At 49.8% G+C, this 12016-nt stretch overlaps 1 protein-coding gene across 1 annotated transcript; it reads right to left on the reverse strand.

The window, feature by feature from the left end:
• Window positions 1-1528: 1528 nt before the first annotated feature.
• ZC3H12A (zinc finger CCCH-type containing 12A) lies at window positions 1529-10606 on the reverse strand. The gene is made up of 6 exons (XM_086863408.1): window positions 10539-10606; window positions 9930-10373; window positions 6854-6993; window positions 5391-5625; window positions 4384-4490; window positions 1529-4278 (listed from the first exon to the last, which is right to left on the reverse strand). Exons 2-6 carry the CDS (start codon window positions 10328-10330, stop codon window positions 3284-3286), a joined length of 1878 nt encoding a protein of 625 aa, XP_086719534.1. The 5' UTR covers window positions 10331-10373; window positions 10539-10606; the 3' UTR covers window positions 1529-3283.
• Window positions 10607-12016: the final 1410 nt, after the last annotated feature.

Below are 12016 nucleotides of genomic sequence, written 5' to 3' on the forward strand. Positions count from 1 at the left end.
CCAGTTTGGCTCACCCAGGAACACAAAGCAAACACCCAGCAGTCATAGCAGGCTCTACCCCCAAGCCCCAGGAAGTGCTGAGCCAAAGGATGCACCCCAAAGACCCCATCTTAACAGCCCCAGCAGGGTTGCCAAAGAACACAGGCAGGCAGCCCCACCACTCCTGGCACTGAGGAGTCTGTAGGGGAAAAAATGTGCGGCAGCAACAGTTCCCATGAAGATTCCCATTTCCCAAATCTGGCACCACAGTGAGCTTGGGAAATGGGGACACAGAACTTAGTGTGAATGAAGGAGAAAATTCAGAGCACAGCAGTGGGACTGTGGCTGGGCTTGCTGGCTGCCCCAGCAGCACACACAGCAGTTTTGGGGGAGTAACTTCCACCAGATCTGTGCTAGGGCCTGACCCTCCCAAACTACTCCCTGTGCCACCAGGACTGTCACTGCAATAGAAACATCATAGCAAATTCAGCCAGCTCCAGCTCTTCCTCTCCTGGTTGTAATAATGAACCTCTGCGCTTCTACTGATTCCTTTAATTGTGTCAATACAGCTTTCAGAGACACATCCACCAGAACTAGAATTACCTATTACAGACACACCAGCCTTAAAACCCTGCAGCATTTTTCAGCTACAGATCCCATTATTGACAGTACCAAACTCCTCACCTGGTTAAAGGTGTGCTCAGATCCCTGACACACCACTCCAGCCCCCCCACACCAAGCCACATGAGCTCTGTCACTGCAGTGATGTCCTCAGAGGTTTCCACTCCCACAGTCAATAAAGACACTTCTGACTGTGAGGCTGCAGGTTTGTTTTGAAATACAGCTGTTCTCTGGGAGCACCTGCCTCCCTGGGTTCTGATTAACTAGAGTCACTGCCCTGTGGTAAATGAAGAGCACAAATTTCAATACAGACTATAAAGTTATTTAACCAGTGAGATAAGAACATGCTGTGCTGCAGTGGAGCAGGTGGGAGGGGAACACAACGTCAACACTGATATTCCTGCTGCACTTCCAGTCCATGACAAATCTTCAGAGTAAAACCTGGATATGTTACCATTCACATATTCCACTCAACATCTGACACACATGTACTGTAACTGGATAAAATATGTATTTATTTTCAGGCTGTACTGTGGAATTGCCCCTTAAAGGCAAACACAGTCCATGCTGATTCCAAAATTGCTGAGTGTGCTGTGCTTTAGCACTTGAGACATCCACTGTGGTGCTGAGTGAGAGTCAGTGCTGCTGCTCATCCCACCTGCCCTGCCAGTGCCTGCCCTGGGCACTGAGAGCCCCAGTAATACCAAATAAACAGCAGACACTGCACATGCCCTTATCTGCCATAGCACATGGATGTTTTGGTCTCACTGCATCGATTAACAGCCTGTCAATAGCCAGCCCTCAGACTGCACAGAGATCTAAACCTGTCAGAGGAACCATGGGGAGGAAGGATAATTTCTCTGACATCCCTGGAAAACCAACCAAAATGTCGAATGTTCCTCCACAAAGCCACCAGAGACCAAATATGTCAAGTCAGCAGTTTTTATTTATATAGCACAGCTCTTCTTTGCCACGGCTGTCACATGGCTATTCAGTACATGACTACACTGCATAGTGATACAGAAAGTTCAGCAAGTGTCAGCTGGGGAGTACAAAACATTAATCCTTTCATTGCAAGAGAGGCAGCAGATACCAGCATTCCACCAGAAGCCCACACCCTCCTTGCCAAGTAATATATGGCTGAGGTGAGAACAGCATTGATTAAAATTGCAAGCAGCAAAGTGCTGAACAATAACATTAAAAACCATTTTTTCTGTAATTTACAAATATGCAAAGTATCAGGTTACTTAAAATTAAGAAGCATTTTGCTTACTAACATGAAACATTACTAATTTGTAATGTATCATTATTAACCAGGTATACAGGTTTCTGTGTCCCTGTGGTCTCATGGCACATGGTGCCAGTCTGGGCAGGTCATTCCTTGGACATCAGAGGGAAGAGCAGAAATAGGCAACACTGCTCCCAGGAGGGTTTCAGGACCAGCTGCCTTCCACTCTCCCCTTCCTAAATTGCCACTCAATAACCTTGGTTTAACCACAGAAGAGCGTATTGTATTTAGAAAACAACAACACACACAGATACAATGTGTATCAACAAATTAATTGCTTCTGGCCTGCAAGTGCCAGGAACATTTCTGCATCCCTTGCACAGCAAAATTCCAGGACCAGAACCAATTACTATAGCAATTGGTTTTGTATATTTAAAATCTTACAGTACCTATAATAGAAAACATCTTACAGAGTAAGAGGAAATTAAACAGGAACAGTCTTGCCAAATAAGTCTTATCCTACAATTCTGGATGCTGCTCTAATTGGGCACAGCCAAAGGGAACAGGGGAAATATTGGTGAGGAAGAAGATGAAGCAACAGCTTTACAGCGTAAAATATTAAAGACTCCTTGGGAAGGCCCTTGGCAGCAGTCCAGATGTGACTGCAGCTGTTCTATTGCTGTCTGAAGGCAAAAGGCACATAATAAATCCTTGTCAGCACTGTACAGAGCCAGCCTGGGACAGGGACAGTTGCAGAGCAGCACTCACAGCATGCTCAGCTCACCCACCTGCTCTGACACTGCGGCTGTCACCACATGCCCAGCAGCTCCAGAGCAGTGTCTGGCTACTCCTGAGCAAGGAGTGTGCTCCTGGGAGCTGAGCAGCTCACTCAGCACTTGTGGTCCATGTGGCAGAATTACCTCACCTCAGGGAGATAAGCTGAGGTGGCAGGGATGTGGAAAACATCATTCAAGAAGTGCACCAGTAAAACCAGTCAGATAAACCCACCTTCAGATTACATTAATAACCCAACATTTGCCATAGATCTGAATGGTGTGATTTAGTTAAGAGGCTTAGTCAGGACCTAATAACAGCATTGACAAGGCATTTGGGTCCTCAGAAACTAGCCTTAGGCCACCACAAGGGCACAGCCACTTCTCTCACATCCAGTTATGGACAACTGCAGGAACTCAGGGTGTGCCAGACTCCCACAAACCCCAAAGGAACAGTCCTGCTCTAGAGCTGCAGCCTCCCTTCCTGCTTAGCAGCCCCTGGGGAAGGTGGGATGCTGGAGTGCCCTCACCTCTCTCACAGGCATGCGGTCATAGCTGGAGCAGAATGTGCTGTGAGCACACCACCAATACTTCCAAAGGAATAAGGAGCACCTGTAGCAGCTGCAGAGGCAAAAGCAGCCCCTCTAGCACTCCCCATGCCTGACTGCCCTTGGCACCTGCCTCACATACCTGGGTTCTGGGCCTTGTAGGTGAGGATCTCTGCTGCCAGCCTCTGGGGGTCCAGCAGCCGGGGGAAGCGGCTCATCACGGCATCCACCAGGTGCGGGTGGAAGATGCCGCACAGCTTGACGTGCACACTGGCCCGCTCCTCAGCAAACTGCTCCTCGGCAGCCCAGGGCCCCGAGTCCCCGTAGGCTGACCCCGGGGCCCTCTGCACCGCGCGGGGGTCGCGCACGCCGGGGGATCTCACCTGCGGCAGTGCGTACGGCTCGGACCAGAACTCCCGCGAGTGGGGCAGCGCAGCACCCAACTCACCGGGCAGGCTGTACTGCCCCGCGGCACCCGCGTGCACAGGCACTCCATAGCCTGAGAAAGAGTGGGGTGCTCCTGAGGGAGGCATCTCAGGGCTGTACTGCAAGAAGCTAGGACCAGAGGAAGAAGATTTATGAGAGCTGTGCTTGTAAGAGACCAGACCTTTCTGCTCTAAGCTGGGGGAATGTGGGTAGACGGGTCGCTGCCTACCACAGGTGCAGACAGCCACCTGCTCTGTGTGGGAATGGTCACAGTGACTGGTACATCTGTGAGGCCACATGTCAGACAGCTGGTTCTCCAGAGACCCAATGCCTGAGTCAAGATGCTCCTGAGAGATGTAAGACAGAGAGTCCATGGGAGGCTGCTGGTACCTGTCAGCGGACACACTGCCTGACACACAACCTTTGGCCTGAAGCACAATGTCACTGGGCTTGGCTTTGTGGGCCAAGCTCTTCCTGTCTGCAGAGACCTTCTGTAAAGAGCTTTTGTCGCTCTCTGTGGGCACAGAGCACAAGAGCTCTGCCTGGGAACCCCGTTTCCCCTTTTTCTCCTCCTTGGCACTGGGACTTCTGGTTGGAGACAGCCTTGCGTTGGCACGGAGTTCATCGGCTAACGAGCGCTGGGGCTGGTTGGTCCTTTCAGGATGGTAGAACTTACACTTAATTCCGTAAGTGCATTTTTTCCCTGTAAGGAAAGCCAGAAAATGGCATGACCAGATGGATTTGACCCAGATCATGAATGACACTTGCATAGACACCTTGTTCTTCACATAAAGAAGGCAGATCTTACCATAAGGGCACTGCTGTTTCTTGTGTTCTGGAAGTACAGGCTTCTTCCTGAGGAAGTTATCCAGGCTCGGGCCATGACGTCCTAAGGGATCATCTGGAGGCATAAACCTAAAGAAAAATAAATTTCAGTCAGAAGCAGTTCACCTTTTTGAGTTGAGGTTTGGTTTCTTCTCAAAGCCTCCTATTTCACTGAAGATCAAGCTGAGCCCTACAAAGCTCTCCCATTTCCTGCAGAGATAACCCTCCTGCCACCCAGTCCACACCAGCACAAAATGCTTCCCTTCAGGCACAGAAGACATTCAATGCTTGGTTGTTGACCAGAATTAGTACCTGGTGCTGAGCCTGAACTGTCCTGTGAGGAAATCACACACTGGAGCTGTGCTTGGAGCTCCTAGCTCCAAATCAGGAGCAGCTACTGAGATGCCACCAACTTCTTTTGCCTTTGTATCCTACAGCTTTTCTTTATTTCTTCACTAGCATTTTGCTCTTCTCATGTGTCACTTGCAAACACTTCATTAGAACAAGCCAGTGTGTTCACACAGATCTTTCTTAAAAGCCCAGGAAGATGTGACCATGATGTTATGGAGTGGCTGCCTAGAACAGAGGCTAGACAGTGTTAGGAGAATAAAGTAAGTATTTATTAAAGGCCTTCAATAGCTTGGGTAGTGCAAAACCCTCACACAGGCTACACCAAAGCTGGAAGATGGTCACAAGTTTTTCAGACAAATTGGTCTGTTTGCACATCAGGAGTTAATTGTCCAATTACAGCTTCAGGTATGAAGTCAGATTCTTCCAGTTTGCTCCCCCCTCCCCAATTCACTTTCATTTATACTTTTTGGGGACTGAGGCAGAGGGTGTCCTTGGTTCTCAGGCCTGGAAGGATTGTTTTGTCTGACCACAATGTGAAGAGAGCTTGCTAACACTCTATACAGAGCTCAGAGTCCTACACTAACGCAGTACAGGCTCTGAAAAAACATAAAAGCTAAAAACATAAGGCATCAACCATACTTGTCATTAACAAAGGAATACATCAGCAGACGCTCCTCGATGAACTTCTTCCACTCGGGCCGCTCGTTCTGCAGGTCCCGGTAGGTGTCGTTGGACACGACAATGCCGTCAGACTCATGGGCCAGCTTCACGATGAACCGGTCATCATAGCACACCACGCGCTTGCCGCCGACCCGCCGCGATGGCGTGAACACCAGGATCTTCTTCTTCTCCAGGTCACGCAGGATGTATTGGTCTAGGGCAAACACAACTGTGAGCACACCTGTAGAACTTTTTAATCTGTTTTTCTGATTCTGCTGCACCACTTCTGCACTCCTCCTTACTCCTGGATTTCTCAGCTTCTCTGAGCTGAGCTCCTTCAGAATACTCCCTTACAGGGAGTTCTGCTTATCTCAGTTCTCCAGGTCAGGAAGAAAACTCCAAAGCTCGTTAGGATCTTGTTTCTTGTGTTTATTAGGATGTTATCACAAAGCTTGGCAGGTCTCTCCAGACCTTCTGCACAAGTTTAAATCACTGCAACCTGGTAGACTTTGGGCTCTGATGGCACAAAATGGCCCCAAACTTTGCAGCCTTTTTATTTTTATACTTATATAATTAACAATAGACACGTATATTATTTTTCTTAATGACCTGTGTGCTTCACTGTGGCATTTTCTATCCAGTCACCTACTACCCAAAAACCTCTAGAAGAAGAAAATGAAGAAGGAAAAGAGACAACACTTTAAATCCTCCATCTTGTCTTCTGCTTTCTAAACTAGCTTAAACTCTAACTTTTTTACCCAGTGACTAAAGAAAACTCTAATCTACACACACTTTTAGCTTTTCTATCTAACTTTAACAGCTGTTTTCATGTATCACCATGAAAACATACCCATAAATTTCATGCTATATAAAATTCAGTGTTCTCCTGGATCCCAGAGCCAGGCATCAGAGACAAGGGCACACAGTCTGTGTCTCAGACTCCAACACACCTGCACAGCCTTTGCACATATAACAATGTGATAAATGAACAGAAAAATTCAGGTTTCTCTGTAGCCCAGACTGTATTCCACACTGCTCATCGATGTTTGAGTTACTCAGAAATCTCAGCTCTCTGCAAGCTCCCCCCACTTTGAATAATTCTGGCTAAATATGCTTCAGTTAAATACAAAGAACAAAGTGTCCCTTGTGTCCCTGCAAGAGGAAAAAAAAAAATAAAATCAAGAAATAAAAGACAAGAATTTAGGAAGCAGAGCAGTATTACATTCCTTGATTTCTGAATTATTCCAACTGGTTCAGGCAAAAGCTGGCTTAGGGAAGAAGTTAATGACTAATTCTCCCTGGTCAGTTCAGCTCATTGCAGCTCCTACTACTCAGACTTTCCATTCTGAAGTTAATTAATGACTTAGCCAGAATTCTGCAAGCTCACTAAGTGACAGAGCAGGCAGCCTGAAAAGCTACTTTTGGTTTTCATATTTTCATACCTGTTATGAGTACATCTGGTCTTGGCTGCTCCTTCCTCCATGATGGCACAAAGACTGTAATATCCTTGTGCCCCCTGTCCCAGAACCACTGGACAGCCAGAAGGATCCCTCGGCAGGAGAACACTTCTTTGTTCCCATGGCTGCAAAAGAGAAAATTAAGACTTTAATCCCCTCATGACTCAGTACACACTAGTCAGGCAATGCACAGAGCAAAGGGAGCTGGCAATAAGGACAAGCTTCAGGAAAGTGCTGAGGAGCACAGGCAGCAAACGCAGATATTGTCTTGTGTAACAACACCCTCACTCAGACCTGCCCAGCACCCCTGTTCATTTCAGCACCTCAGGATACCAGTAAATACACAAATACTCACAGGGAGGGAGGGAGGGAGGCAGCAGCTAGAACTGATGCAGCTGCTCTGAAACAGCCTCTGCTTCAACCCTGGACTGATGACGGTTATTTTTAGCTCAGAGCACAATGTGATCCGAAACCCCTTTGTGCTACTCTGACAACTAATGCCAGAGGCTGCTTCCTGCTAGGGCGCACTGTACCCTCACTGGGGGTTTGCTTGCAAACTTGTTCTGATCGCTTCAGGACAAGAAGATATTGTATATGCACTCTCACCTCAAGGAAAGATGATTCATTCCATGATGGCTCAAAATCCCATCTACAAATGCACTATTTGCACAAAATGGCAACATCTCCTGTGATCAGCTCTGAATGAGTGAACAGCTCATGGCAGTTGGAGAACAAAATTTGACAACCTTGTCAGAAGCCACGTACTGATGCTAAAAGCTCCTTAATTATTCATTAGGTCATATCAATAAGTTTCCAGAACTTCTAGGAGGAAACTGCCCCTCCTGTTTTACAAGTATTTACAGTGCAATCAGCTCTTCTCTTGATAGTGGTTTTGGCAAGCTTTCAACACTTCTATTCCAGCATGATATGTTACACTGTGGGGATCCAACTGCCCGTGCTCTGCAACAGCGTTCTGGGAAGATGCACTGCACCAAAAGGAGAACTGCTTTCAGAATTCAGGAAGATTTTCCTTACCTGGGCACTCCCTGTTCCAAGTCTTACTCCTTCCATCTGGACCTGAATGACATTTCAGCTCCCACCACCCCCTGGCAGCTCCTCACCAGAGCCAACAGTGACACTGTTGCAGCACCACTACAGAGAAGTTCCACTTCCCCTCCCGGCCTCACCTTTCTTTGAAACTACAAAGAAAGTTGAAGAGCTGTACCAAAGTACTTATTCTAGAAGAACTAAACAGTTGGCAACAGAACTAACACCTAAAGAGACACCTAACATACCTCAAATAAGAATCCTGAATTACAGAAGGCTGACAATCACCATCAGAAGATGCTCTATAAATTTTCTCCAATATCAGACAGATTTAGCCATAAATAACCAGGCACAGGTTACTAAAATTTTTCAGAGAAATATATGAAAAAAATTCCTCTTCGGTGAATTTTTTTTTTGCTTGTTGGTTGTTTTTTATTTTTTGAGTCCCTGCTACCAACCTCAAACCTCCAGAAGGCAGTGAATTGGGCTGATCTGATTTGGCAGCAGCCAAGGAAAAATTCCCTTAGAAGGAAGTAAAAGCTAATTTCCACTATGATTTGCATAAGTTTGTCAAGAGCTGTTGAGGGAGGCCGCTGTACACACTGCAAATGAATCAGCAGGGAACATCACACCATCAATACAGGAAGTTTCAGAATGGAATTCCCCTTCTAGCAAATTGCTTAAAAAAGCCAGACTGCTTCTCTCATGTCAGACCCTGGGCTCTGGCCTGCCCTGACTCACAGCTGCTGTGATTTCCCCTCTGCATTTTGGGGTAACTTTCACCAGTAAGAGGATCCTCTTTAACAAACACAGCAAATCCTGCTGTTAAAGCCCAAGCATTTATCCAAGGTAAACTTTGCTGCCAGAGTCACTTATCAGCCTGGGCACACAATAGGCCACTTTCCATAGCGCTCCCAGAGCAATGAAGAGAGTAGGACGTGGAACAGGTTCTCTTCAGGGACACCAGGCATGGCTTTCACTCTCCAGCCCAGTTCCACGGCCATCACCATTCCTCATTTGCCCTGGCACTTGCCTGTGCCCCATCTTTCTCAGTTCTGTTCTCAGAACTGTCAGCCAGGGCTTGGTGAAAGACACACCTGCAAACAAACCTCCACGCAGCACTTTCACCTCAGACAAACCTACTGCAACCCACAGGGCAGCTCCACCTGCACCCAGGGTTATTTTTTATAAAATCTGCATGCACAAACATAAACAACAAAGGAGACAGCTTCTGTGCTGCAACAGAAAAAAGCTTTCAGAACTGGGTGCATTAGATTTCAAGAGCCCAGAAGCCCCACTATACAGAGGAGGGAACACATTCTGCTGGGGTTGGGGTGAAGGTGAGCAGCGCTCACCATCATGGGATCAAAAGCCAGGCTGAAAACTGGGGGCATCACGCCAATAAATATCCAGCCCTGAGATTCTGGATGCTTTATGGATATTGGGGCCTCTAGTCAGTGTCCAACAGGACCTGCTCCAACAACACTGGGACACACGAAATGCAGAGGATAAGCCATATCCCTGCCTTGGTGACACCTTTGACATCTCATCATTCTCTACCTTGTAGAAAGATTCACCAAAATAAAATAGGCACAACTGGAGACAAGTCTCCAATGAAGCTCCATATTACAAAGCCTTCTCTAATTAACCCTGTCATTATTTATTGAGCAACTTCCTGCTACGGAAACTTACACAAAGCCACTAGCTGAGAGGACAACGTCTCTTCAGTTATCCCCTCAGCGCTAGGAGGAAATGTCTGTCCCAGAGGAAGCGCTGCTGCCCTCATCATCGCCCCGTGACTGGCGGCTCTGGGCGGGCAGAGCAGCGGCAGACGGACCCGCACCGTGATGCTCATCCTCATGTACTGGAGGAAATTATTACCAGCCCCGTTCCAGAGCCTTTCCAACTTCCCCCAGAAGCGGCTGCTTTGAGGGAGGCACTCAGCGCCTTTCTCCGAGCTCCGTGCGCCCGGCAGAGCTCACACCCCACAGCCCCGCGCCCACCCCGGACGCACCTCATGGCCACGTTGCTACCATCGATAACGATGGGCTTCAGGTTGTCGCTCTCCGTCTCTTCGGGGCCGGGCGCGGGGGACTTGTTGCCGGCACCGCCCCGAGGGACCAGCGGGGCCTCTCCGGGCTCGGGCGGGGCCTCGGGGCCGTCCCGCTCGGCCGGGCCGTGCTTCACCAGCTCCCCCAGCACCGTGTTGGTGTCGGCGCCCAGGCCCAGCTTCTGCAGCACGACGCGGATCTCCTCCGAGGAGTAGCCGAGCTTGCGGAAAAAATCCACCTTCAGCTGCAGCTCGGGGCCGTCCCCGGGCCCCTCGGGGCTCTCGCTGCCGCTCATCCCCGCTGCGGGCCGGGCCGCGGCCGGCAGCGCCTCAGGCCAGCCCGGGGCGACGCTGCCCGCGCTCATGGCTCCCGGCGGGGGACTCGCGACCTCCGCTCGCCGCCGGGACCTGTGGGGCGACAGCGGCGTTAGCAGCGCTGTCAGCAGCGCTGTTAGCAGTGATATCAGCAGCGATATCAGCAGCGATGCCAGCAACGGGCCCGCACCGCGGCCCCCGCTCCCGGCCGGGCCCCCGCTCCCGGCCGAGCCCCCGCCCCGGTCCCCCCGCGCTCACCGGGCAGCTGCCACCGCCGGGCTGCCGCTGCCGCTCCATGGGGCCGGAGCGGGGCGGGCGGCGGCCGCCGATTTATATCGGAGAGCCGCGCAGGGCGGAAGGGCAGAGCGAGGGGAGGAGCGGCGGCCGCTTCCCGGCCCGCCCAGCCCGGCCCGCGGCGCTCCCGAGCTGTCCCCGGGGCAGAGACAGGGCCACCTCCGGGGAACGGGCTCCCACACGTGTCCCTTGCACCACCTGGGTCCCAGTGATGCAGGTGGCCGTGATTCAGCCAGCGGTGGATTATCAGCCCGGCCGTGCAGAGGAGATTCGCGCTGGCAGGAAACATCTGTCACCCGCCAGTACCTGTCCCGTGCCAAGCGCTGAACCGCACCTGCGGACCGTATGGAACTGCAGGGGTTAAAATCTACATTGTGAAACGTGCAAAAACTTCATATCTCTGACTTCTGATTAATCATGCCTAAACAATTTAATGAAGGTAGTTGCAAATTTGCTTCCCCGAGGCCATGTACCGGAGCCTAACTCAGGAGCGAGGAACTCTCCCAGTTACAGGAATACATTTGCATTCATCTTCCTTGTGGTTACCCCAAAACAATCATTTTTCCTTGTCTCTGGCCATGTCTGAAACCGCACTGTGTGCTCAACAGTAACACACACACAGCGAGATTCAGATCAGAGATAATCCTTACTCAGTTCTTTAGTAGGTGCTTTCCCAACACTTCTTTCCCTTGGAATCTACTCCAGTCAGCATGCATTTAGCATTGTTTGTGTGCTTTTGCTTCCAGGCTAAAGTTTATTATGTGGCACCAGAAAGTGCCACAACTGTACTTCATACAGGACATACCCCAAGGAAGAGGCACAAAGCTGAATCTCCTGATTTACGCAAAGCAGTGACAGCAGCTGCACGGCTCTAATTTGGTGAGAGAGAAGCCAGTAGAGAGGGAGGCTGTTGACTTCTCCACCCATAAAGTCAGAGGGAGTCACATGCCAGTCGCACCTCAGATCTCCTTATGGGTGATTTCGACCTTTTTTTTTTTAATTTTTCACATTTGCAAACTGCTTTGAACAGTTTCTGGGTTGTTGTTTGGGTTTTTTTGGTTTTTTTTTTTTTTGGTACTGCAAGGGAGGGAGGAGGCTGCAGCTTCTGAGGATACGAAGAATCACAGAACAAAGCCTTTGCTGGGATCACAGGTGAACTGAGGCTCTTCACCTCAAGGCAAGAGACTCTGCTGGTTCTGGCCAGAGCTGTGCCCACAGCAAGGCAGCTGCATCATCCCTGTGCTGCGGGGGCTGTCAGCTGGCACTGCCGAGCGGCGCTCATGTCTCTGTCCCTCTGCCACACATCCGTGCCCACAGCAGAGGTGGAAGTCCCCATCGTAGCACAAGAGAGCACTGGGCTGTGCCAAGGAGGAACCTGTGAGACCGAGGGTAGCACAGGGGCTGGCAAGGGCAGATGTCCTCAGTCATTAAGAGCAGCAAGC

The sequence above is a fragment of the Cyanistes caeruleus genome, chromosome 26 (genome assembly GCF_971803275.1).
Source record: "Cyanistes caeruleus chromosome 26, bCyaCae1.hap1.1, whole genome shotgun sequence".
Classification (NCBI taxonomy): Eukaryota; Metazoa; Chordata; class Aves; order Passeriformes; family Paridae; genus Cyanistes; species Cyanistes caeruleus.

Coding starts and splice junctions, on each gene's coding strand:
- ZC3H12A (XM_086863408.1), bottom strand. CDS start 10,330: ATGAGCGCGGGCAGCGTCGCCCCGGGCTGGCCTGAGGCGCTGCCGGCC. Junction 5,626..6,853: donor ACCAGATGTACTCATAACAG/GTATGAAAATAT, acceptor TGTTTGCCCTAG/ACCAATACATCCTGCGTGAC. Junction 4,491..5,390: donor TATTCCTTTGTTAATGACAA/GTATGGTTGATG, acceptor ATTTTTCTTTAG/GTTTATGCCTCCAGATGATC.